We start from the raw sequence: 26,869 nt of genomic DNA on the forward strand, positions 1-26,869 counted from the left end.
ACCCTCACCACTAGATACCGCTAAAACTTACACACTGAACCTTTAAGCAGCAGCACTAGATGCAAAGCCTTGTTAAGATTTCAGATTTGTTTACAGTGTAGATGAGGACCCTGGGAGTGGGAGTGGAACAAGTGCATAGGGCCATGTTTAGATCACGATGACAGAAACACTGTAGGGGCACTGTAGGTTGTGGCGCCACACCTACCACCGAGGTCATGAGCGTGGAGGAATGTCCGAGTGAAACAGCACTCAGCACAGGAATGCTGTTGAGAAAGCAGTCTGCAGTTTGATAGGAGGCAGAAACTACTGGAGGAAAAGAGAGAGAGTGTTCAACAAATGATTTGACCAGATGTCAATGTTCTGTAACTAGTGTGACAACAGTGCAGTCATTATTTGTGTTTTGAAATTGTGTTTTCATGGTTCAAGTTGTTGTGTCAACCATTCATAAAAATACAATAACGCCATTGTGTTTCAGAAAATGTTATGTAGGAGTATCGAGCCTGTTTGAGCAGAGTTGCAAGCTGTTGCCCTCATGTAGTCGTATCTTGTACTTTATCTAGAGGTCAAAGAAAGTAACTCTAAAATGCTTGCTTACTAATTCTTTTCAATCTCTCTTTTTTTTTTACAGTTTTCTCTGCCTTCTCTGAGTGGCTAATGGTAAAAATCTGAGGAAGTGACTCCAAAAATACGACTCGGATCTCACAGGAACCTTTTCAGCTTCTCTCATCACCTACTACATCTTCCAGAATGGGTATAGTCATCCACTCCAGCCCTCTCCTATGGACACGGTTGGCAGCCATGGTCTTCGCCTGTGTGGCCTTCTCCGTGGCCATACATGGGGCCAGAGTCAACCATGGCACCGGAAACTGGTGCATCTTCTGCTGGGTCTTCAGTTTCGCCGGGTCTCTTCTCGTCATCCTGGTGGAGCTGTTCGGCCTTCAGGCCAGAGCCCCGGTTTCCTGGAAGAACTTCCCTATCACCTTTGCCTGCTACGCCGCCCTGCTCTGCTTGTCTGCCTCCATCATCTTCCCCCTCTACTACCTCAGGGGCTCCTCAGCTTCTGGCCCAAATGAAATCCGCGACTACCGCATTGTGACAACCGTCTTCTCCTGCCTGGCCACCATCACCTACATGAGCGAGGTGAGCATCAGCAAGGCGCGTCCAGGGGAGGTGGCCGGCTACATGGCCACAGCCCCTGGCCTGCTAAAAGTCTGCGAGACCTTTGTGGCCTGCATCATCTTTGTCTTCATCAGCGACCCTGTGGCGTACGACCGTCACGATGCACTGAAGTACTGCATGTCCGTTTACTGCATCTGCTTCATCCTGTCGGCGGCCATCATCCTGCTGTGCATAGGCGAGTGCACCGGCTTCCTCCCCTTCCCGTTTGCCCGCTTCCTGTCTCTGTACGCCCTGCTGGCCGTGGTCCTCTATCTGTCAGCAACCATTATCTGGCCCATCTTCAACTTTGACCCCAAGCATGGTGGAACAAAAGAAAGGCCCAACAATTGCAGCAGTGCGATGGGACTGTGTATGTGGGATAAGGCCATGGTGGTAGCTGTGCTCACTGCTGTCAACTTCATCCTCTACTTGTCCGACTTAATCTACTCTACCCGCCTGGTGTTTGTCAGCGCTTGAGGGAAGAGAAAGTGTGTTAGGTGTTAGCAGTATGCTCCAAATAAAATTGAATTTGGCATGTTCTCAAAGGCCGTCGAACTGCTGTCAGATACAATGCTGCGAGCAAATGTGAGTGTACTCACTCCATACTTGCTGGAGGAAGTTGTGGGTCATGATGGGAGCTGACTGAGTTATACCACAACTGGTATAGTTTATTGTAGTATTGTAATCTAGTGTGACTCCATTTGTTGTTTGAAATTTGCCCTGATAACTAAAGGATTTGATTTCACTATAGTTCTACCAGAACAAAATAGTAAAAGTGGCCCAAAGTACTTGTGTAATGGTTGACCCAGGATGTACTGGAGAAAATATTATGGGGGCAGCGAACATGGTTTTTAAAAGAGATTGACAAGTTCAGCTGGCCGACCTGGGTAATCAAACCAAAATCTTGGGTTTTTTTTGGCCCCAAGCAGTTTTGCCTCGGCAAACCTGCCAAATTTGATTTTGTGTAAAGTATACTGCCAGTCTGAGGACAATAGAGAGAAAAGAGGGAGAGGCTGAGGTCAATGGCTATGTTTACACGTACAACGAAATAAATAACTGAGGCTTTCTGTTCATGTGTTGGAGCATGTAAGTGTCAAACCTTGCTTCCATGACCTGGATGACTCTTATATTGATTATGAGAGGCCTGATGTGATTGCTGGAACATGCTGATATTACCCGACCAAGCTTTTTATACATTTTAATTGCAGATCACTGCCCACTGTAAAACTCAAAATACAATATTAGTTCATGTATACACAGAGATGTCTGTGATCTGGATATGACCAAGCTATTTACAGAATCTCAACAAGGATACAAGCTAACACCTAAAATACTATGTGCATGTAAACATAGTCTGTAATGACAAAGGAAGAAAAAACAAGGAAAATGGTGGCTTATTATTGTGTTTTTGTTAAATTTGTTTTGCATGATGTATATGTCAGTGCTCTGCCTTGAGTTTGTTTTCAATTTGATGTCAGTTATAAAAAGACCGCCGAGCAGTATTTCTGTTTTAAACAGTTAAAGGATGAAATGTAATAAAATAATGAATATTACCTGTAAGGAGCCATGATTAAGATTAAGATGATTTCATTAAATGAATTGACTATTGTTTTCCCAATAGAATGCAGAGCAGCTGATAAGGATCTGATGTTTTAAGACTTGAAGTAGTGCAAAATAGCTTACATGACTGCTAGGCTAGCTTTTTGTTCCTGTTATGATATATGTGTATTTGTATCTGCAAGCTACAATCAATGGCAAGAATATATATGTGGAAAGAACATATACAAGATTGTGGATTTAAAAAAGAAGACAAATATGTTTAAAGTGCACTTAAATATTAGTATTTTTACGTGTGTTTAAATGAATGGTGTCTCCAAATATCAAAACATCTGTTAACACCAAACTCACTCCACATTTACTGTTTTATGATTGGGTCCATTTGAACTGCTGTAATTAACACACAGAGAAAAAGACTAAAATAGATGCTTCTCTCTCTCTCTCTCTCTCTCTCTCTCTCTCTCTATATATATATATATATATATATATATGTTGTTAGTATTATATTCCTCAAATGTTTTTTTATATCCCACTGTTTGTATTTCAAGTGTGCATACCACATCAGTGATGTAAGAAAACATAATCCAGTGTTTCAATAAAACCACATGGTAAACAGAGTGTATGTACTATTATTTATCTTTTGGTTTGGTTATATTACTCATTCTCATGATTTTAGTTTTTAGCTATATATGCTAATTGGGAAGGACCCTGTACATAAGCAGTCTCTATGGGCTCCTCCCCGCATCTACGGCTATTTGTTCTTCATGGGCTCCCAGCACACGCAAGCCAACCGTACATTTCCTCTGTGGTTAGTACTGAGCCTGTCAAAAGTGATTTGAAAACTGCCTTCAGTTGTTCTATATACATATAACCGCTCTCACAAGCGAGATAAATTAATTCACTTTAAGAAAAAGGAGCAATGCTTTGTTAAAGAAAGGGTTGTACCCTCTGGCATGGGAACATGGCTACTCCAATAGCCAGCTACTGGCAAGTCATGAGCTAGTGTACCTTTATCACCATGACTGAACTTCATCTCAACTATCCATGTCCAAGGGAGCTTGTAGAGTCAGAGTTCAGTTTTGTGTTACAGTATCTGTATAAAATAAGTTCCTTGAAGCGTTATGAAATAAAATGATTCATCAACATATTAAGCTTACATAGAAAGTGTTTGACTATGGTCAGTTTTTATTAAAGGCTTATCATAAACATATGAGCGCATTGTATGTTTATTTGGTCAAATTCAAATCTAATATTTGTTTTGACACATAGAGTATAATGTTTGCTGTCTTTCCTTTTGTTTTTCTCTTGCCTTTGTATGTAATGTATTTAGTGTATTGTAAGCCATTGTGGGCTGGGCACCTTTTGGGGTATGACAATACCCCAAAAGGGTATAATTATAATTCATTCATTCACAAAGCTTAATGAGCTATTGTACCTTGAGTTTGAGCTTATGTCTTAGTTTTTCAAGCAGAATAGTTCTGAAAAAAAAAAAAAAGAATGGCATTGTGTCCATCATTGAGTACAATCCTACTGATTTCCTACTTTCTAACATCTATTGTGGTTAATTTGTTTACATTTTGGGTTACATAACATATTAAGACTGTCACCAAAAAATATGTTATCCACTACCATTTATATTGTACTTTGATTATAAATGTATTCATATGCCACTAAGGAAATGGTAAAGTGAGCAGGACCCCTGGAGTGACAATGCTATAAACTCGGTACTGAATTTCAGCTTTACTCTTAACTGTCCCACTCTTTATTTTAGCAAGATTCAATCTCTGCTGGCATAAGGTTGGTCTGCGCTTTTGCCTGTTTTACACCATTTCCCAGTTAGTTTTGCTGCTGTTTGATACAGCGAAAAGTCATGTGGGGAGTAGCCTTCCTACTCTCCTTAAGTAACTAAATTAATTCTTGGCCTACCCACTCTGACCCATAAAAAGAACAAAGATTTTTAGTCATCAGCGCCACAATAGCTTGATACAATCTCGAATGAGGAGGCCGTAGAAAGAACTCTGTCTCAAACGCAGCATCAAGTTTTCCACTCTTGAGGCAGACGTGTTGACTAATTTAAATAGACTCCTGTGTCCTCATCTTCCCACAGATGCAACTTGTAGCTTCCTGCTTGGCTTGAATTTGAACCTCTTCCCTTTCCAAGCCTGGAATGGCAGACAGCTGTGCAAGTGCATGAGTAACAAGTGATGTCATTTTGTTGGGTTGTTCCTCAAAAAGCTCATTTTATTTCAACACATTTGTTTCCTCTGACTCTACGTTGATCCTTGACTGTGTTGTAATTTGCTGCTGCCACTACATGATATCTTGTCATCCATGTGTTTTAAAGCGGAACCTGACCATGTACACATAAAGGTCAAATTATTAGTCAAGGGGAGTGCTACTCAAGTCTGTGAAACAACAACTTAAGGTTTTACAGAGGGGTCATGTGAGGGGCTACTTCTTGCCGGATGCAGTGACTTCCTCTCTGCTGGTTGCCTAGCAACTTAACTGTGATGTTGGAAGGAAATTACTGCTCCTGGCCAAGTGGTTATGATTGATCACCCGAGATGAAGCATGTTAATTAGGGAGCTCTACAAGTGCTGGTAGGCGGATTAGGTTACCTTTAGACAGAGCCAGGCAAGTCATTTCCTTCTGTTTTCAGTCTTTATGCTAAGCTAAGCTAACTGGCTGTAGCTTCAAATTTATCATACAAACAGAACACTGTTTGTCACAGGAACACTCAACATTAGACACACAAGGACGTGACAAACACTGGAGACACAAGCACGCATACATTTACACAGGGACTAACGAGCAGGGCGGGAGCAACACAGGTGAGCGGGATCAGGGCTACCGAGGCAGGCCAAGAGTATGGAAAACAGAGCGACTAGCTGAGAGACAGCAGGGGGGAACAGAGAGACACTTACAGATGCAAAACACTATACATTAACAACAAGCACCACAGGCTGAAGCAAGGACAAAACAGAACCCAGATTAGACATGGGCACAATAACATATAAGAACACAGACCAGAAGTAAACACTAAGACATGAACTAATGTACAGTACTAAGAACTAACTAAACAAGACTACACAGAGGAACACAGAACCAAAAACGGACTTAAACAGGAAACATGAACACAAAACCACATTCCTAACAATATTGTAGACTGTAGTTTACAGCAGCAGCCATGTGCCTGGACAAGACTGAATTCACAGAGTATATACGGTCTTATACTGTAGGCATGTAGTCTGTTAGTAGATATAAACACGCACACACTAGTTATTAATTTAGTTAGGCAACAAGGGTAGTAGTACAAATAAGCTTGTAATTAATTTGTAATTGCGAGGCGGAATGTGTTTTTGAAGGAAGGAAGAAAATTATCAACAGAAGACAGAGAATGGCAGCACACCCCCTGACATAATGTTAAAGGCAGTCAGGCAGGTGAAGTTGAAGAACAAATCAATCAGAAGTACAGCTAAGCTAATCACTTTTGGCCTCATCTATGTGGAGCCATTTTCATACATTATTCCAAAGAAGACGTGGTTTAGCACCACATCTGTTTAGTTAAGAAGTTAAACATTTAAGCAAGTTATCTGCAGCATTACATTCAATTACCATAGATCTATTTGCACTATTTGCATAATGAGAGGGGCATACCCGCACACCGGTGGCTCATTCCTGAAGCATTCCCATTAAAATATTTGTTAAACTTTTCTCCAAGCAGAACACTCTTTTTTAATTTATTATGTGTTCCAGAACCATGCCTCAGTCAGTCTTTCACCTGAGGACTGTGAAAACGGTAAAATCTCTCCAACTGCAAAAAAAATTCAATTATGCACAATTCATAAATTTCATGACATTCAATTGGGCACAGAAGGCCTTCATCATGTTTACGCAGGTCATTTACAGTTATCAGTAGTTAGGAAAGTTTCTGAATCTGTTGTGGCACACAGGTATATCGCCACCATACGAAAAAAAAAGAAAGATAAGAAAATGAAAATGTTTTAACCGGCTGATATTTCTCAGCCTAATTGTGGACAGCAACACTAGTCACAAATGTGTACAATGTTGAAATTTAAAACAGCATTGTGGGAATACAAACACAAATACCAACCAAGCATTAGCCAAAGTATTACAATTACACTGGAATTAGGTAATATACTCTAACATTAGCATTAGCATTAGCATTAGCGTTAGTCAGCCAGTATAATGTTATGAATAAAATTAGAAATAGCATTATATTCTGTTAAATGTTTTGTATTTCAGTAGTTGTGATGCAACTACAGATTGTCGGCCAGTCCACAACTTTTAAACTGAAATATCTCTAATGGATGGATTGCCATACATCTTGTACCTGACATCAATGGTCCCCAGGGCCCAGTTGTTCAAAAGTAATCTGATCGAAGAAATCCGGATTATCCTGATCCCAACAGAAGGGTGGATTCAGGAACAAAATGTCACAAAACTTCTGACATTTTCCAAATAATACAACATTTTTATCATGTAGTAGCCTATATAAACATTTATTTATATTTTGCACTTGATTTGTTTAAACATTACAGTGATAAAGTAAATAAAGCAGACATTACCTATTAAGTCATTCAGTACAGTAAAAAAAGATTAAATAATCCCCCAAACAGCTGTCAATTTCAAACGGAAAATAATGAATTTAATTTCAACTGGCACATTCGTCAGAGATGAACCATTCAATAGTTTGTAACAATTGCGTCCCTTAGTACACTTCCAGTCAGTCCCTCATTCTAAGATTGCCTCCTAAAAGCTAAAAGCTGCTCTCTGAACTCTGAATGAACTTAACTATTAAACTATTGGATAACACATGATCAGAATATCCACTGTGTATCTGTGAATAATGTACACTTGCTTGTTTTTTCTTGGATTTGTGGTGGATCAGATTCTGCAGGTTCTGACTGCATAAAGAAATTGAAAATGGAAGGAAATGTTTCTGTTTTATTGTGCATTTTCTGTCTCTTCAAATTAAAGTGACCTCACGCTGGCTGTTCTGCCTGTTGGTCTGTATATAATTAACAGCTTTGTAACATGTAGTCCATAGAGAACTGAAAATCCAGATTTGGTAATCATGAAACGTTTGTATCTGGATCAAGGTGATCCAATCCAATGTTGCTTTGAAAAACTGGCACAAAAGTAAGTGGGGTTACGTGATCTGGGATCGAAAAACATCATCATTCTGATCCAAATTAAACTTAAAATTAAACAACTGGGCCCAGAGGATGAATCCAACTTTGGTGATACTGTGGTTTATGATCAAATGCCTAAAAAACTAATACATTCCCATAACCCTCCAACAGCCAAATATTTAGATTGCTAGCATCACTGTCTTGTTGCTACAGTTTACATTATCGCAGACGCAAATTCAAAGAAATTGCACTGCAGAATAATTTCCTTGGTGTGTGTGTGTATATGTGTCTATATATATATATATATATATATATATATATATAATAGCAGATTGTTGGCACTGAACACATGGTTCTCAACTGCGTGTACCGTCCATTCAGTGCACTTTAATTGACAATTTAAACTTTTTAAGGCAGATCAACTTTGCCTTAACAAGTCAGGAGTAAAATGGTTCCACTCTGACCTATTTTACTTCCTGTGTCACTTATCTTTTCCCTTTGCTAAGGACAAGAGATAAGAGAAAACAAAACAATACAAAGACACAACAGCATGGTAGAAACCTTGAAGGAGAACCACCTTAGTCCCCACAAGAAGAGGCCTTTAATCATGGGAGACATCAGAGCAGAGACATCCATTTTATTGCCCCTAAACCCCTATTGGCTTTTATTCCTCCGCCAGATTTGACACACTTGCCTCGCCTTGCCTTTTTATATTGTACTGAACTCATTAAAACCGTCTTGGTTACTCTTTCGGCTGTTTCAACAATCAACAGTTAGATGTGAAAATATCCTGGTTCTGCTGCTCCTCTCCCACTTGATGCCTCTCCTGTCACCGCCTGAACTGGCCGTGCCTCCGTCATCCCTTAATGGAGCTGCTGTAAATCACTTTGCTACTGTTCGGTCCCGGTTTGGCTGTGTTCACTGGGAGGCTGCTGAGCCTGCTTCCGTTGTCTGGTTGCTGGACCTCGGTTCTGGTGCCCTTTCCAGGCTCAGTCAGCTAATAGGACCAACAAATTTCCCCCATCATAGATAGAGAAGTGGCCAATCAGGGTATCTTGGAGGTGGGAGGCTCACAGGTGCATACAGTGTGGTTTCTAGCTAGTAAGTATATTGCTGTATTTTTAGTGTCACTTAGTAAAAGTCCCTTAGCATGCGGTATCTGATCATATTTTAATCACATACCTTTATGTTAGGGGAAATTTGCACCAAACACCAAAGCAACTTCTTTTCTCAAGCTACTGGTCACGAGGAAAACAAGTGAAATAAGGTAGTTCACAATGAGAGCCTTTGCATTTAGCACAAGGCTGTGATTAGACTAATTGTTGTACTTACTCCCTCCTCTCCCCACATTTTAAACCTGGGGATAAAAATGTGTATTATTTGAGAATTTTAAGAATTTCAAATACATAAATACAAGCTTTTAAATTTTGTTGTTACAAACTATATCTTTTTCCACAAAATACAAATGACAAAAAACTCCAATACCAGTCTATGTTAAATACATGTTTTAAATACATTAAATTGAAATACTGCTCGTGACGATGGATGAAATACTGCCCATCTCTGACCACATTTAGCACAAAACACCACTGTGCCTGTGTACTGCAAACAGGCAAACTTGTAATTTGTATGAACTGACCTTTTAGTAACTGACATTAAACTGGTACACTTATTATTATTTGTGTTTATACCACTGATATTACTGCCAGTGATAGAATTAGTGGTATTATGTGTTATCATCATCATGACTATTAATATAGTAGTGAGTAAGCGTATTAGTGTAACCATCAGAGTCAGTACCAGTATTATAGGGGCAGTATAGAAGGTATGCATATGATGTCACAGATTGCAGTTATGCTCACTGAGTGGCAGAGATGTTTTGCCACTCAGTTCTGGAAGGGGAAGTGACATCAACGCATTACTATGGCAACAGTCGGTACACTAGTGCTTTAAGTCACATTAACAGCAGGCAGCAGAACCCTGGCTGCTCTGTACTATCCCCACATACCCCAGTGATCCTATAGTTAGTGTGTCTTTTGGGACCTTCCAGTTACAGAGGCTAGGTTTAGACATAATGATCATTCTGTTATCACAGAGGCTTGTGATCTAATGGAGGCCTTTCCATTAGGGTCCACTTGAACCTGTATGTGTCAGTCAGGCTGACTCAGAGCTCACTGTCTGATGTTTGAGATTATACCTCCCCCTGGTGACACTCAGAGGGATTTAATGTGACAAGATGTGGACAGATGAGCACCTTCAGGAATAATGCCTACATTTTTATTTCCTGTATCTGATTCTTCAATCAAAGTATGAAAAACAATTTGAAGCTGTATTCCCTGGTGCAAAATGACTACTAAAATTATATATTTTGGTCATTTAGCCACTTTAATTCAGGGTGACCTTGCCTATCTATAGGCTGGGATGACAAATAAAGTTGTGCGTTTCTCAAAATTACAATTACCCTGATTAAATCTTTAACCAACATATGGTCATAACAAAAATTTAACAAATCTTTACAAATATTTCTAAGCAAGAGAAAGGAAGTTCCTCTTAGCTAAGAGAATGGATTGTTTTCTTTTTTCCCTTTTTTTTTTATGTCTGAATTGGTATGTCAGATGACTGTATCTAAATAAAGGAAAAGTTTGCAACAGTGTTAAAATACACCAAAACCTAAATGAGGAGAAAGACAATACTGACATTTGATTCCCAACTATTACCAATAAACAAAAGAATTATTTGCAGCAAAGGGAAATATATTAATAATGTTGGTCAGTGGTTCTTGCTTGGAGTCTTCCCTTCCATTATTTTTTCCACATTCACCGCTCATAAACTTTCCATGTGTAACTGCCTTTCCTGAGCTGCAGCCAGAGAGAAAAGTAGGAGCTGGAACAGTCAAAGTCATGAAGAAATTATAGCTTCAGTTTCCAACAGAAAGCTCTTCTTAAAAGACGTTTAAAGCTCCACACCATCTATATCTATGCTTACCATTAAGGCCTATTTGGTCTCAAGCTCCCAACATGCCCATTTATGGTTACGCCAAACAGGGACCCATAAAGCTGTCAAGAAAATATATAATGCTACTTTAGCGTGTTTTTGCTAGATTGGTGCATTTTTATTGCCTTTGCTGTTTTGCAATAATTAAACACATTTGTCTATCTTTTCTGTAGACACACTCCTTTTAGTGTCAAAAGTACACATAGCAGAAAGTAAGACCAGTGAAGTTTTGCAGCAGACTGAGTAATATCAATAACAGTTGCTGATTTAGGGCTTTCTAGGCATCCTGGTCCTGGGTCCCTGCAGGTGGCGCTGTTCTTCAAGACAAACCTGTTCTGCTCAGAGTGGATCTAACAAACTGTTTCTCATTCAAACCTTTCAAACAGCTTTTAACGGTAACAGCTGAGTCACATCATCCTTTCATGAAATCAAACTACCTTTTGTCTCAACACTAGCCACAGACTCAACATCTACTGAGATTAGATGAATCTTAAACATTGTCTTAGGTTCATTTGTCAACTTACTGATGAGTAAAGTCTTCATTAAGAACAGCCACTTTCAGTCATTTTCTCTGGTCGTAAGTTATTTGATTAAACTACTATGTATAAATTTTGCCATTGCAGAAAAATTCAGAAACAATTGCTGCCATTTGGCAACACAGGATCCTAAATCCTATCGTTATTACTCAGAAAATGTCCATCACACCCAGGAACTGACCAGTGAAATGTGTTCTTACTGCAGGATGGATTAAGAAAAAACAACAACCCAAGTACGTTCTTGTATAATTTATACTGAAAACAGTTTAAAAACATTAGTTTCCCTTTGTAAAACCGTTCCCTGTGGTCATAATTACAACAGTGTCCTGGTAATCAAATTCCCCTGTCAATATAGCATTTTACTGAGTGATGCATCTTAATACCAAGTGCATTCAAGTGGATTTAAAATTATGCTGAATATCAAAAGGGGTGGTGAGCTTCTCTTGCTCAGTTTGGCTAGTTGTCCATCTGTGAGCCTGATTGGTAGGACTGGATGTCCTCCCCGATGAACTCCGTCACTGTGGAGGGAGAAGAGAAAATCACAATTCTGTTCATCACTTCATCCCTTCATCCACCTCATATACTCATTGTTTGTACAGCTTATGCATTGCAAGAATCAACAGTAATCAGCCTGTATGTATTATCCTGTAACTCATTTATTTGGAAAGGAATCGCATCTAAATAACTTGCCTCCACATCTCTTATTTATTCAGGAAGCTTCACTGAGAGCAACCTCTCATTTGATCACATTCACACCTGGAAGCTGCCCAGTACAATTGCAGCCTGGTCTGCTGAGCAGCTAGAGCTGTTGGGGTTATGGGCACCTCAGTGGTGGTAAAACTATCCACACCTGGATTTTATCTTGCTGGTCAGGGGACTGAACCAGCGACCTCCCAATCACAAGCACATCTCTCTAACCTTTAGTCCACTCCCTGTAAATAAAGCTCTTAAAGCTGATAAAGATCAGTAAGAGCAGATATTAAAGGACAAAGAAAGATAATCTATCATAAGGAAAAAGTACAATGATGCTACTTTGGCCATAAAACACATTTTTTTTTAAATACTTTGCAGCTGAAATATTTTGCATTGTCGTTTGGCTCATTTCACAATTCTGCATCGATGAGCAGTTCTAAAGTTAAGCTCAGCAGAATGGGAACATCTAAACATGCCATCAGGTGGGAAATTTAAGATAGTGTCAGCCAGTATACAGTATTGGCTGATATTAGCTTATCACCAACATAGCCTTTTTAGTGTGTATAAATATGTATTACATATGTAAGCACATATATTGAGTACTGTACAGAAATAGCGCAGAAATGTTAACAGAAAAGATATGTTTGAAGTAGTTTTGAGGGTCTCCATTGCTGTTAAATGTCCCGCTCAGTAGATATCTTGGTTTTGTTAAATACAAGTTTAAGGGATCTGTATAAATTTTTTTTTATTTATTTTATGTGTTAATGTTAATATTAATATGGATGATATATTGTAATAATATAATATTATTAATAATCTGAATATTTTAAACTCCAATATCAGTCAGTCAGGCTAGACTGTACACCACTACACAGTATTCTGATTTGACACTTATTACATGTATTCCATTTTACACTTTAGGGAAGAACAAATTATAGTTATCCTCACTTAAAGAATCACTCAAACAAAGTTAAGATTATTAAATGTCTTTACTAGTTGTTACTGTGCATTGGCCACATCAGTTAAGAAAATGGGGAAATATCTGCTTTGATTAACTACTTGATGTCTCAAGCTTAATTCTCAGGTATGGTGGCTGGCACATGCTTCTAACAGTTCAACTCCACCCTGACTTCACCAGCTCGCCATCAATGTGTAGTTTCTGGTGGAGAAGTAAAACCCAAATCCCAGGATTCTAGCGTTTAATTTGTGAAGTTGTTTTTTAATAGTGTGATTAACCAAGCAGGTAATGTGAACACAAAAATCAATGGCAATGATATTGACCACCAGGACAGGTATGACTTGTCCAAACATATTAACATTTCTCAACAGCAGAGTTACCAACCATGGCATAACACACCAATAAATGGAATAATAATTCAATATCAACAAAAAACAAAGTTATCTTAATTTTTAAATCTATGGTGACAATGAAACCTGGCTTTGCCCGATTCAACTAATCCACAGCTAAGCACATAACTATTTATTTACTATTTATCTTTCATCCATCTATCTGTTTATGATCCAACACATTCATCCTGCCACTCATCTATAGATACATACATAAATAATAACATCTAATTGTTAAATGACTAATTTGAGATTTCTATAATTCTCAAAAATCTGTACGCTCTTTACAAGTCTGTAATGTGGCCAATTAGTTCATCTTTTCAACAGATTACTACAAATTTAATTAAGATAAATACAAATACATGCAACTCACCTTCTTCAAAGGTAATGTGGTGCATCGAGGCAGAGTTGGTGAACTCCAGGGGGCACTCCTGGATCTTGGCATCCCTCTCTCCCCCATGTCCCGTCCCCAGCACCCTTCCCTGGGTGTCCCAGCCATCATAGTAAGGTGTCGGGCAGATGTCCTGATATGGGCTAGGGTTGGAGGGAGGGGAAGGACACAACTCCTGAGGATAAGCAGAGTACTGAGGGTAGGGGGAGGTGGGAATGGGAGGCAGAGGGGAGGTTGAGATGGGACTGCCGGCAGGAAACGGGCTGAGAGAGGAGGAGTGGGATGGAGAGGGCGAGGAGGACAGGTAGGGAGAGTCCAGCCACGGGGAAGGGGAGGGGGAGGGAGGCTGCGGACCGCGAGGATACAGGGGGGGAAGGAGCTCAGTGAAGCCCAGCTCCAGGTTCTCAAAGCTGGGGTGACCGTCGGACAGGGCCGTCCTGGACCCGCCAGGCTCCTCCCCTGCAGCGTCAGGTTTAGAGCAGTACTCTTCATGGTAACCCATAGTGGGACAGGGAGGGGAGTAGGTGGAGGGGTAGGGGGGCAGGTGGAAGCCCAGGCCTCGATCGTCAGCCATGGGGTCGCCTCTCACGTGAAAACCCCTGTCCATCCTGGTCTGAACCACAGTCCCCCCATCCAGAGGCAGCACTGAGGGCCGGGACAGCAGCAGGTCGTCCTCTTTGAACATAACTGTGAGGAGAAAACAGTTTCACTGATATGTGGAGATGATATTTATTGTATTCAATTTCCTCCCAATGAAGACTTCGAATGGCGCAATATTTTTTCATATTTTATATTTTTCAGTTGTTTAATCTGTTAATAATCTCAGAAATAATCTATATTTCTTTTCATTTATAATCATTTATATTTATTTTTAAAAAGTTGAATAAAATAATGTACAGAAATGATTTACATTAGTTTCTTCCCTTTCTTTCAAAAGTAAGATGAATTTCTTCTTCACCTATCATATTGTTCCTGTTTTTTTATGTTATTGGTTTGTACTTGTAAATTATGGATGCACATTTATGTGTGTATTAATGTCTATACTAATATATCAGTAAGGGCTGCCATATAATTTTTGTTTGTAGTTATTTCTTTTTAACGTATTTGGGAATTTGGTGAAGCACATCTCCAATTATAAAACCTGAAAAAACAACAGAGAGGAGAAAGACAGAGGGGAATAAGACACTCACTGGGGAGATACTTGAAGCAATGAGTGCTGCTTCTTTTCCTCTTCCCGTTGGAGACGTAAAGGCTAACCGACAAAGGCCGATTGACAGACAGGTCGCTGTAGGCGGGGACCCTCACACACAACAAACACTGCAATGAACAAAAAAAAGGAGGAGCCCAAGATGTTTTAGTTGCATTTAGATGCATTGCAACTTGATCAGTGAAGAAAAGTTCATGCTGTTCATTACCTCATTGCTGTTGTCTCGGTCGACATGAGCCTCCTCCTCCCACTGTAATTTACCATCTAATAGATAAGATCAAAAGGTACAATTAAGTAACTAAATTATATTCAATTAACTGACACAGTATGGCTCTCACTGCATCACAGATAATGCCTGGCATTAAACCTTTTGTTGCTCGAAAAGCAGCCTCCACTGATCACTGATTAAAATCTTAACTTCAACTGAGCCGCTGTTCATTTTTAACCATAAAGATAAGGACATAAGAGTTGATTATTGACAACTTGACTGCTATTTCCCAGAATAAATAATGTTCCATTTGTAAAACCTGCTCCACCTCCCTGTTCCTGCAAACCATGATTGAGTTTCATGTCAACAAATATTCGACAATTGGATCTGAAATCATTCTGTTGTTGATTCAGCATCCTGCCAGGGACAGTATAACCCTCATGATGGACTTGATGGTCCATCATGACACTGACACTGCTGGTATTATTAGCCTACATTACTTACTTATTTACAAAAACCCACTCATGTTCAGATTAAATATAGATAGACCAACTGTTAACTGGGAAGCTCACAGATTCACTTCAAGTTTTCAAGTGCAGTACAATGGTACGATATCTGAACGACTGGCTGCTGCTTAAAAGCCTTTATGGAAAGATCTGTAGTGATTTACGCTGAGCAACTAAATAAAATAAGAATGGAAATGGAATTAAATTTGTGGTGCACTATTCAAAATACCCTATTACTGAAATTAAGTTTATTTCATTATATCTGAATTGTATGACTGTTTGTGTGTCTGTGTATTACTGCAGCAGAAAAGGTTTTCTCTGACAGCATTAGAAATCATAATTCGCACTACCACTACTATTTTCTGGTAACTACAGCTCATTTTTACTGGCCACAGTTTAGTCAGGGACTCAGCAAGATATTAGACGCAAAAGATCAGAAACAACGTTAGAAAGGATTGTCTGTGGACATTTACCTGTCCCTCTCTCCATGAAAAGGACTCTGGAGATTGGCAGGAAGTTAGAGCCACTGAGGAGAAGCTCCTCCCCTCCCTCCACAGAGCATGAAGTGAGACTGACAGACTCGATGACGGGCAGCTCCTGAGCCGAACGCTGGGCTGAGGCAGGGAGAGTCAGGCAAATTATACTTCTTTATACTGCATTCGCTCCTAATTTAAAGGCAGCATGTGTGGAGAAACATTCCGACTTTGGCGAACCCAAGTGGTAATGCATGCCGCAAATCTTTAACAATCTGCTTTGGTAAGAATCATGTAAAGGAGGATTCTCTCTCTAAAACTGCATTTGACCAGCTACTCACAGCATTCGATGGGCACGGAGGCAACCTGCAGAGCCAGGACTCGGCCAGGCGGGGCCACAGGGGGCGCTAGAGGGAGGTGAATACGAAACACCAAACGTACACGTGTGTTCTTCCGTCCAACGTCTGTTTCTCCTTTCCTCAGCTCAATGTCCGAGTTCCTCAGCTTCAGGATCCCAGCACAGTCGATGCTACGACACAAGTAAGATTTTTTAAAGGGGTCCTATAATACTGGCCAAATAATGAGGTAAACGTATGTAAAAGTAATCCCTGTGAGCAAAAAGCTCAGGCTTCAGCCTGGTAGGGGTTCAGTGCCTTTCTCACTGGCACAGCAGTAGTTGTTTAGTGTTGTTTAGTCACATTCTTAAACATTGGTCCAGTAAAAGAAACCTTAAAGATTCGCCTGCTTCTCAAGTATACTGGAGACTTCAACTTAGCCTTGAAACTGGAATTCAAGGCTGAATAACATGCACACAGTTTCCTCTCACTTTTTCCAACTCACAGTGCAGTCATGTTGTTCTCAGGGTTCAGGGGGATGTCCAGCAGTTTGGTCCCCGCCTGGACACTCTCATGACTCGTCGTACCCACCATTTTCCCTGTCACCCTAAGACGGGAGAAACATTTACAGTTTTTGTGCTGAATCAAAGACTGGTGCTCGGTCCAAGGTGTACCCGTGCCTCCTTTCACAAAGTACTTGCAGCACCCCACAATCCTGAACAGGACCAACTGGTACAGATTAGCAACAATCAATTCTGATAATTGATTAATCATTTAAGTACTTTTTTTTACTGTTTTATGTGATTGTGAATTTGAATGGAAGTAAAATGTCCTGATTTCTAAAACACAGACTAATCATATGCTGTCAATGTATCAAAATATCCCACAGATGCACTGTAGCATTGACATGAATGGACTTCTGATGCTTTATTGCACAATCCTATTCAAAGATTTTACATTTTCTACATTAAGCTCATGTTCTCATCCACAGCAAGCTACATTGAGAACAACTGGTGCAAGAAATTTCCTGGACCAACACTAGAAGCAGCTGGTGGTAAGTTGCGCAATGGTTAAAGCCACAGTGGTCAGAAGATGAATGATACAGTATGTTGTGTCCCTTGAATATCAATGTATGACAGAAGGATCCTTGGTAATGAGCTTGATTTTAGATAGAAATCCAGTTCAGTACCTGTGTATCTGATAGAAAGGATGTGGCCTGATTGAACGGTCGTCAGCTGTTCCAACGTAAACCTGAAGGGAGAGCGGCTTCCTCTCTGTGTATCCACACAGCTGCACAGAGAGACACAGTGTGAGGGACGAAATCAAACTGTGACGAGCCCAACAGCAGTGAGCCACAACACGTGTCCTAGGACTTTGTTCCAGTATTAAGAAAACTAAAACAAAACTAAAAGCAACTGCAGGTTTGGGTTTCACCTTGACGACAGGATGTCCTGTTGGTGCGGCCTTGACAGCTCCTCTGCTCCCCTCTGTCTCATAGTGGGCTCTGTGGTGTGGACGAGGCTGCACCTCAATACGCAGCTCGTACTGGTCAAACTGGGACGGCAGCGGCCAGTCGAGTGGCGGCAGGGCATTAGACCTAAAAGTATAGTGTATCAGTAAAAGACTAGACAGTTTTAGTTGCAGTGGACATGGAGGGAGCACACCAAGATGCCAGTGAATAAATATTTTGCAGGCCAAATAATAAGATTTACATATAATTTACACATGCAGCCATGAGAGGTAAACATGTAGCACACAGTTATTGAAGAGTAGGACATTTGGTCATCTGGATGAATAAATGTTCGTTAATACAGTTACATTTTTATTTAAAGGCACATCTTTTATTTTTTTATTCTTATTTTAATTCAACAAAAAACACTCAGGTTGTTAAAACTTAAATAACATCCTTACAGCCAAATTGGTGGACAGTATACTATAAGAGTAGGAGGTTTACTGGGAAGTGAACCAGAATCCAGTTAATGTGGGCTCAGACCAAAAAATACCACAGCAACATTTATTTCCACATCTTAGTAGTAGATGGTGATAGAAGCTTGTAGATGTAAGAAATTAGGCACAACCAGCGGTGGTGACCAATTTCTTAGCAAAAAGGATATCAAGAGAAAAATCTCTATTGTTGTTACTTGTCATTGAGCCAAGCGGGGTTGTATAAAGTTGAATGGTGCGAAACAGCATATATGACATATTTTAACTCATTATAAGAATCTCATGTTCTTTCTGTTCCCTCAAAGGCCATTGTCAGGGTGGTTTTGTCAAAGTTCACGAAACTGCGCACGAGCACTGCACAAATGTAGTCCGCCTCCGTGTGCTGCGCACTGATCTCTGGAGTTCCAATGAAATTAATTAATTTGGGTGTGAAACTTATAAATGCTGGTGTGACCAAGCTCTTGGTTTCAGGCCTATTGCTTTACAAAAAAGTGACACCGTCTCAGCTCAAAACTGTATCACTTTCAGAAAAATAGTAACATACCCTTTTCTGTGATTTCCTCCACCAACCCAATACGATTGAGGGAAACGGAATTTTGTTTGTGGTGAAAAATTTAATTGAATTTAAAAATTCAGTATAAACATCACTTTTTGTGTGATGCAGGCAGTGTTTCTGGAAAGACACATCTATTTTAAACACTTTCTAATTTGGGTATCATCATCAATATTTAGCTTCAAACTGTGATTTTAGATCGATAATATCATAAATGTGTTGGTGTGTATCCCTGCCTGAACAGAGGGCTGTGGGCGCTGGCTCGGGTCCGGCCCCAGGCTAGAGCAGGGGGCACAGAGAGGTAGTCCATGCCCAGCGAGGAGGGCTCTCTCCTGGTCTGCTGGGTCTCTGGCAGCATGCAGGGGGAGCTGTGGCCTGGAGCCTGCTCCTGGTCCACCTCCCTGGGAGACAACTGCAAAACAAAAAATATGGTTAACCACTTAAATGGATTGCAAACTAATATTTTAATCTTTTATATGGAGACAACTAAATTTGAGAGACACCATGAAACCAAGTTAAAGCCTTCACCTGTTCCAACGACGTCTTCCTGGTTTTCTGTGGGATGCTAACCTCACAGCTGCTGGGCGGAGCTTGTGATAGAGTGATGGAGTCTCCACCCTCAAGGTTGCATCCCTGCAGTTCCTCTGAGTAACTGCCCCTCCGTGAAGCACACGGGGAGGCCAGGGGGGAGTTTCTCCGCTTTTTACCCCCCGGGGAAGTGGGCCTCGAGGATGACGAGAGCCCGAAATTGATTGTAGCCTCGTTCAGCTCCTCCTCCTCCACCAGCAGGGAGTCACAGCTGGAGGCAGGGCTGAGCCAGCCGCGGGAGGAGGGGCTGGAAGCCGGGCTGGGGCTAAGTGAGCCAGGGCACCGGTCGCGGTAAGAAAAGGGGTCCAGCAGGGGGAGGTAGAGACGCTCTCGGTCCCACCCACCACCTCCGCCCATGTCCCAATAACTGGAAATGGTGGGTGCTGGGTCGTCTTCAGGGGAGATGGTGGTTATCTGGATGCTAGGACACTCGACCACACGAGACTCTGAAACCTGGAGGGAAGATAAGAGTGAGAAAACTATACAGTACCTTTCATTGTCTCAGTTTCCCAGTTTTGCCAAATATGCCAAATATTTCCAAGTTTCAGCTTCTCAACTGTAAGTATTTGCTGCCTTTCTCTGGTTTAGATCATTAGAAATTGAAATATGTTTTAGATTTGGGACTGTTCTGACAAAACAAGCAAGGCATCTGGGAAAGTCGAGGAAAAAATCATTCATTGACAACTGAAAAACATAATTAGTTGCAGACCTATTACCATTCAATCAATAGCGATCTAAACAAAAACAGACATTCTGGATTTTTGGATAGATTGTCTACCTTCAAGGCAGCCATTTATTTAACTTGAAACTTTCTTACTATACAAACTCTAATACAAACTCTAATACAGTGATCATTTAGCCGCCTTTATATCTTGTCAACATTACAGTATTATCACAAAGTAATGCAGTTATGAACAGGAACTGTTTTTGCTTGTATGAATCTCTTCTGCATGAGTGAGTCACTGAACTGAAATGCAAAAAAACAACAAATTCACTCAATCAAGATTCAATTATTATAGGCTGTCTTCCAGGTTTTTATTTTACATCACACAGGGAGCTAAATGCTTGTAATTGCATTCAGTGTTGACAGTATGTTCCATTCAACTAAATGTTCACTGCAATAGATTACTTTAAGCAAGTTTCAAGACTTTAAGTTAAGTTAAAATGAATAGCATGTTTGGTTTAAATTAAACCACCGGCTGTCAGGAAGGTAAGAAATCCACCTAGAACCTTTCAAAATGATCTTCAAAAAGGTCTGTACTAGTAAACCAAACCTATGGAGAGCAAGGCATAGCTGTTTGGAGTGAAACTGTGTTAAGAGTGACAGTTCCCGCAGTTTCAGGAGAAACTTTCACAAAATGTTTAAAGACTTTGTTTACCTTCATAGAAATGTGCTGCTAAGTGAAGCATACACTTTAGGTTCAAACCCTCTGATTATAAACAAACAGCCCTTGTAAACAGGTCACCTCACCTGTACAGAGCGCGCCGGCAAGCTCTCATAGGTCCCACTGAACTCTCTAACGTGGGCCCTCCGTGGAGGCGGGGAATGCATCCCAGCCCGCTGACTGACCGAGGGTGGCGGGCTGGGGATGCTGATTGAGTGTCCAGGATGAGTGGCAGCCATGTGGTTATCTGTAACTGAAAGAATTTTCAGACAGAATGTGTGTAAACATGATTTAGAAAATGACGTAGCAAACATCATAAGCTCAGAGCACAGAGTGAATACACTAAAAAGTGGGTTAAGCAAATCTGGAGAAATCCAATTCCATGACAAATGCCATGATATAAAGCGAACAACGACACAGCAAGCAATCTAACTAACATTAGCTAGGTTGTGGGTTAGCAAACCCATAAACGCTACAGTTGCTGCTGCGAAGCTAACATGCAGAGAGGACAAGATGGCTTCCCAGAGCCAGCACACCAGCAATACTCACAACTCTCTGGGTACTAACATCACAACAATAGCATGTCTTGACAAACTAGAAAGTAAGCTTAATCTCTGTGGGCAAGTAACAGCACATAACACTAAGCTCTCATTGACAAAAGCTAGTCTTGCTTGCTTAAATATACTGATAGTCAAATCCTGCTAATTAAGAGTTTACTGTGTTTTCATTTTCCAAATATACACCTTTACTTCCACGTGTTACCAAATTGTGTTTTGCTTGCTTTCTAGTGAAAAAAAAAGTACATTTTTGTGTATGTACAAATGTACTATTTGATCCAAACACACTTTCCTTTTATCACACATGTTGTGGGTTTTGGGGTCATGTGACCTCCCATTAATTTTTTTTCATAACCGCACAATGACAGCTAGATCTCAAAACTTACTGTTCTTTCACATCTGGCATTCGAAAGACTCATTAGATGTCTATCAAACTACTGTAAACACAATTTGTGGTAAGCAAAGAATCATTTTTTATCATCAACATGCCTTCATCATTCATTACACATCAATTTTCCTTGGTTTACTGATCTGTAATTGTTGCCATATAAACTGCATGCAATTGGAACGTCTCCTCAGGCAATACACAGCTAATGTCTTTGAGACAAGTGCAACATTTCTGTCACTTTAAATATAAAGGAGTATTTTGGCATTTTGGGAAATACAATTGTTCACTTTCTTTCTGAGAAAGAAAGGTTCAGATTGATACTATTCTAATATATTTATGGTAAATATGAAGCAGCTAGCTTGGCTCTGTCTGAATGTACAAAAACCAAGATGTAAAAATGACACATTGTGGTTTTACGCGTGGTTATGTGCCAGGCTAGCTGTTTCTCCCTTTTTCTAGTCTTTACGCTAAGCTAAGTTAGCTTCATATTCAGCATACAGACATGAGAGTGGTATTGATCTGAACATCTAACTCACAGCAAAAAGTGAAAAATATATTTTCTAAAATGTTGAACTATTCCTTTAAATTAAATAAATTTATACTGAATGATATGAATACTTTGTTTTTATATTGTTATTTATTTCCCTTCAAATGAATGGATACATTTTTATTCCATGGCAGGGCAGCACAGGACACTTTGGTGAATAACATTTCTAAAATCTGCTCAGAAATATTAAAAGTGACTATAGACTGGACATAAACAAAAAAACTAAAAACTACGTGACATAGTAGGATTTGGTTTTATATCCCATATGGAAACAATTTACTAAACAGCTTTTTAAACTCTACTTTGAGTGTGAAGAAGTATTTCAATACATTTTTCCATGTATTACACAAACAGTACAGTAAAGTGTGAAGTGGGAATTGTAACCAAATCATGAAGTTTACTTTTGGCCAAATCTTACACCGCTAAGAATCACAAACCCAACTATGCTGCTAATGACAGTTGTGAAGATGAGTTAGTGCTTTTCTACATCCCCCTATGAAACATTTCAGAAAACATTTTCAAAACTCCTGTCATCCAAATGAGGACACGACCCCTCGAGGCCAGAGTCCTCACCGCAACATTTCCCCAGCGTGGTGTGGTCGGCCTCCACATGGAGCCAAACGGTAGTTACTCTGTAATGAGTGAGGTTCCAACTGATCATTGTTGCGCCGCAGTGGCGGTGGGCCATACAGGCAATTTTTGGGCAACGCGGACACAAAACAGCAACTGCCAACAAATTAAGACTCAGGCTGAAAAATCTCCTCAAATGTTTCCTGGCAACAGGAATATTTCCAAGTGATTAAAGCTGCAGTGCTGAGGCAACTCTTTTGCTGGTGGATTTTTTCACATGAAACAATGATTTAGATGTTTGTGTTCAGACCAGTAGAGTTTATGAGCCACAGAAACGTACCAAACACAATAAAGCTAAACTCAACTCTAACAGGTTTAATACGCTGTAATATTTTATTCTGTGTCCTGAGTTGAACCTCTCACAAAAAGTGATATTTCGACCAGTGGTTCACAACCTGTGGGTCAGGAGCCCCACATGCTGTCCCAAGATGATTAAATAGGACAGCAAAGAACACTCTGAACACACATATTTACTGTTATTTTCAGACTGTTACTTTTTCTTTCCATCTCTTCAGGCCACTTATAATTATTTAGGAAATAATCATTTATGTCCATATAGTCCAGCTGAAGAGTTTATTACTATATAGTTATCTGACAGTTATTGTACATGATCACTTTATCACTTTCTTTTGAGAAACCTCATCTAAAGTCTAACAGATCTATAAATAATATTTATGTACAGCCCGGTTCTGGGCTGCACCAGTTATTCATAAATGCTTCACATAGTTTGTGTATAAAATCCTTCCTAAGTTCTTAGGATACTAGCTAGGTTTAAACTAGTCATTGTATAAATCCAGTTGCACCAGTAACACTTAAGAAATGTCCTGGACAGAAAAGTTTTTAGTAATGTTTAAATTGTTTTCTAGGAAACATCTGTAGCGCTGTCAAATCAAAAGCAACCAACTATGTAAACAGGAAGTTATTGTGTTACACAGTTGGCTGTGATATAATCTTCATTTTGTAGGAGGCCAGATGATATATTAAATTAACTGCCCATGCATTCATGGAGAAATCTGTGTGTTAAAGAGTGAGTGAGAAATTTCCAGTTAGGCTAACCTAACCGTCAGTATTTGATCATTCAGTCTGTACTATTAACATAATGTTTTGTAATTTTAGGTGGCCTACTTTGTGTTTTTTTTGGTGAAATGTTTCACATCATTATTAGAAAGAAATTTGAATGGGTCGCAAGATAAATCTGAGGCACCGTTAGTTGACTAACTAGATAGGAAAGCAAAAAAGAGTTTCTTAACTCGTAAATTAATAGCAAATGGTACTTCTTCATTATTTAACAATCAAAATGTTTATGTTCAGACACAAGATAAAAAAAGTTGTGTCCCACTGCGTTTTATGATCTATCAATAGACATGGAGAGCTGAGGACACAAACGTGAATACCAGGAGTGACTCCAAAGTGTCAGAAGAGCTAACGAAACACTTCTGGCAAGGTCTATGCTCTGAAAAGTAAAGACTTATGACCCAGAGTAAAGAATTGTTCTCTTGTTTGCTCCTGCAGTTCACTTTCATGCCTTGGGTGTGGTAATACAACTGTATGCCAGTGTGGGCGGGAAACAAATGAGAGAGTGGATCTGAGGATAGGAGGTGTGTATGTGTGTGTGTGGAGTGAAAAATGGGGTAGATGGAGGTTGAGTGAAAGAGGGAGGGAGGTGTGCATGTGGTGTGTGTTCAGTACACAGAGGTTGAGGTTCCTTCCCAGATGGCAGCTGTTAACTCTACTCACACGCACAGCTGATTAGAAACACATTGAGTCTGGGGCTGCACACACACATGCACACACGCAAATGTCCTCACACACAGGAATAGGGTGTGCACACAGTTGCACACAACACAAACACACAATAACAATATACTCATGCTCACATGCTTACAGATAGAGGCACGCACACATGCAAGTCCAAACACACACAGTCACACTGATGTACACACTCATTTTCTTCACATAAGCACAGGCATGCAGATGAAGGCCCTCATTACAGCACATGCATTTGCAGCCACACACACACACACACACACACACACACACACACACACAAAAGTTCCCATGCATTAGAAGCCACACTGTCAGGCCACTCTCCTCTATGACTGTTACTTCAACACATTCAACTATCCAATAACTGATCCTGACCCATGCTGGTGCTGCTAGAGGAGTCCAGTTGCAGCAGGGCGGCCTCACTCTCTTCCCCGGGAACGGAGTTCTCCGGCTCGGCTGTGCGCACCGGGGATGGCCCCTGGCTCTGCCGCGGCGGCGGGTCCTCCTCAAACACCAACTTGAACTCGAATTCGCCCTCCTCCCAGCCCGAGCCCGGCGCGGCCCCCATAGCCCTCCGGTAGCAAGGACAGGATACAGATAGACTGATAGAATCTTATCTTCCTGCGTTGGATAGAGCGACTTTGACTTTCCTTGATGCGCTTAAAAAAAGAGAGTTTCCCGGAGATATTCCCAAAACTTTCGTCCTTCTCCTATGTGCGTGTCATTGCGCAAATATCCCTCCTCTTGGGATATTTAGGTGTAACTTCAGCAACTTTTCCACGCTGTTTCCACACGATGAGGACTGGTCCTTGCTCGGATATTTGCAACTTTCTCAGCCTTGATGCCTTGCGGTCCAAATAAAACCTTCGCTCAGGAAAAGTCTTTTCTGAAACATATCCCCCAGATACAGTCCATACTTTCATTCTAGCTCCATCGCCATCCCCATAACGTCTTCTTCTCCGTTCAAGACAGAGAGAGGAGGGGGGGGGGGGGGAAGTTTATCAAATATTTTTGTCGTCCTTTACCCTTAATTGCCTTTGGGTGGGTTTCTCAGCTCCAGTTGGTCCGTTACTCATTCCCCATAGGAGCTTGAGCCTGTCAGTCATGAATCCCCCCTGACAAACCTCCAGCCTCTCTTTTCCCCCCCTTTACTCACTCACTCTGGAGGTTTCTCTTTAGTCTAACTTACTTCACATTTACTTAATAGGCTACACCAACAACACACTTTAAATCCTTGCAAAAGTGGCTTTTATTTACAACTTACATCTTATTTACATCATCTACACATCGTTTTCCTGGTGTTTTTCCCACTAGAACTAGGTTTGATCTCCATATCATCCTCAGCATCAATGACTTTTTTCACACATTGAAGTCCAAAGCAATATGATTATTATTCCAATCATGAGCGGGACTCATGGCAAGCGGCTCACTGTCTCCAAAACCTGCCATTGTAGGCCGGCTGCATGGCCACCAGGGCTGTGATGTTAGTGATGTCAGTTAGTGAACATAAGAGGGCCTATTTCCTGTGGCGATGAACACGACAGCCCCCCTTTTTTGGCTGTCACTCTTCCCTCTCCTCCCCTTTCTTCTTCTTTAAAAAAAAACCCCCCACTCCTTCTTCCTCTCTCCTCCCCACCAACTCCTCCTCGTCCCTCCTTCTCTCGAGTCTCTCCTTCCTCTCCACCACAGATCTGTTTCTCATTATCCTCTGTAGTCTGCTCTCTGTCTGAGTCAGGAGACGAAAAACTTAAATAAACACACGCTCTCTGGCTCTCTCCGCTTCAGTCCAGCTCCTTATCCCCCCGACCTCCTCCCTCTGGCTGTCTCTCCCCTCTGTCCTCCTTCCTCGCCCTCCTCTGATTCTCACAATCATTAAGCGTATGCTATACTGGCGTGTAACTAGGGGCTTGTTTCACTCTCCCTGTCATCCTCTTGGGGTTGTGTGGGAA

The 26,869-nt window shown here is 40.7% G+C and overlaps 2 protein-coding genes across 2 annotated transcripts; one reads left to right on the forward strand and one right to left on the reverse strand.

The window, feature by feature from the left end:
* The first annotated feature begins 626 nt into the window (after window positions 1-626).
* Window positions 627-3,333, forward strand: si:dkeyp-66d1.7 (myeloid-associated differentiation marker homolog). The gene has a single exon (XM_038717434.1). It carries the CDS (start codon window positions 748-750, stop codon window positions 1,633-1,635), a length of 888 nt encoding a protein of 295 aa, XP_038573362.1. The 5' UTR covers window positions 627-747; the 3' UTR covers window positions 1,636-3,333.
* Window positions 3,334-11,635: 8,302 nt separating this feature from the next.
* Window positions 11,636-25,901, reverse strand: nfatc4 (nuclear factor of activated T cells 4). The gene is made up of 13 exons (XM_038717436.1): window positions 25,296-25,901; window positions 21,118-21,284; window positions 19,587-20,099; window positions 19,295-19,470; window positions 17,996-18,158; window positions 17,751-17,851; window positions 17,067-17,168; window positions 16,568-16,755; window positions 16,227-16,367; window positions 15,248-15,303; window positions 15,023-15,149; window positions 13,815-14,519; window positions 11,636-11,919 (listed from the first exon to the last, which is right to left on the reverse strand). The coding sequence occupies exons 1-13, from the start codon at window positions 25,486-25,488 to the stop codon at window positions 11,858-11,860; spliced, it is 2,694 nt and encodes an 897-aa protein (XP_038573364.1). The 5' UTR covers window positions 25,489-25,901; the 3' UTR covers window positions 11,636-11,857.
* Window positions 25,902-26,869: the final 968 nt, after the last annotated feature.

The sequence above is a fragment of the Micropterus salmoides genome, unplaced genomic scaffold (genome assembly GCF_014851395.1).
Source record: "Micropterus salmoides isolate LMB-PRFRI ecotype aquatic unplaced genomic scaffold, ASM1485139v1 Ms_hic_scaffold_14, whole genome shotgun sequence".
In the NCBI taxonomy this organism is placed as follows: domain Eukaryota; kingdom Metazoa; phylum Chordata; class Actinopteri; order Centrarchiformes; family Centrarchidae; genus Micropterus; species Micropterus salmoides.

Coding starts and splice junctions, on each gene's coding strand:
- si:dkeyp-66d1.7 (XM_038717434.1), top strand. CDS start 748: ATGGGTATAGTCATCCACTCCAGCCCTCTCCTATGGACACGGTTGGCA.
- nfatc4 (XM_038717436.1), bottom strand. CDS start 25,488: ATGGGGGCCGCGCCGGGCTCGGGCTGGGAGGAGGGCGAATTCGAGTTC. Junction 20,100..21,117: donor TGCCGGCGCGCTCTGTACAG/GTGAGGTGACCT, acceptor TCTTCCCTCCAG/GTTTCAGAGTCTCGTGTGGT. Junction 16,756..17,066: donor GAGAACAACATGACTGCACT/GTGAGTTGGAAA, acceptor CTTGTGTCGTAG/CATCGACTGTGCTGGGATCC.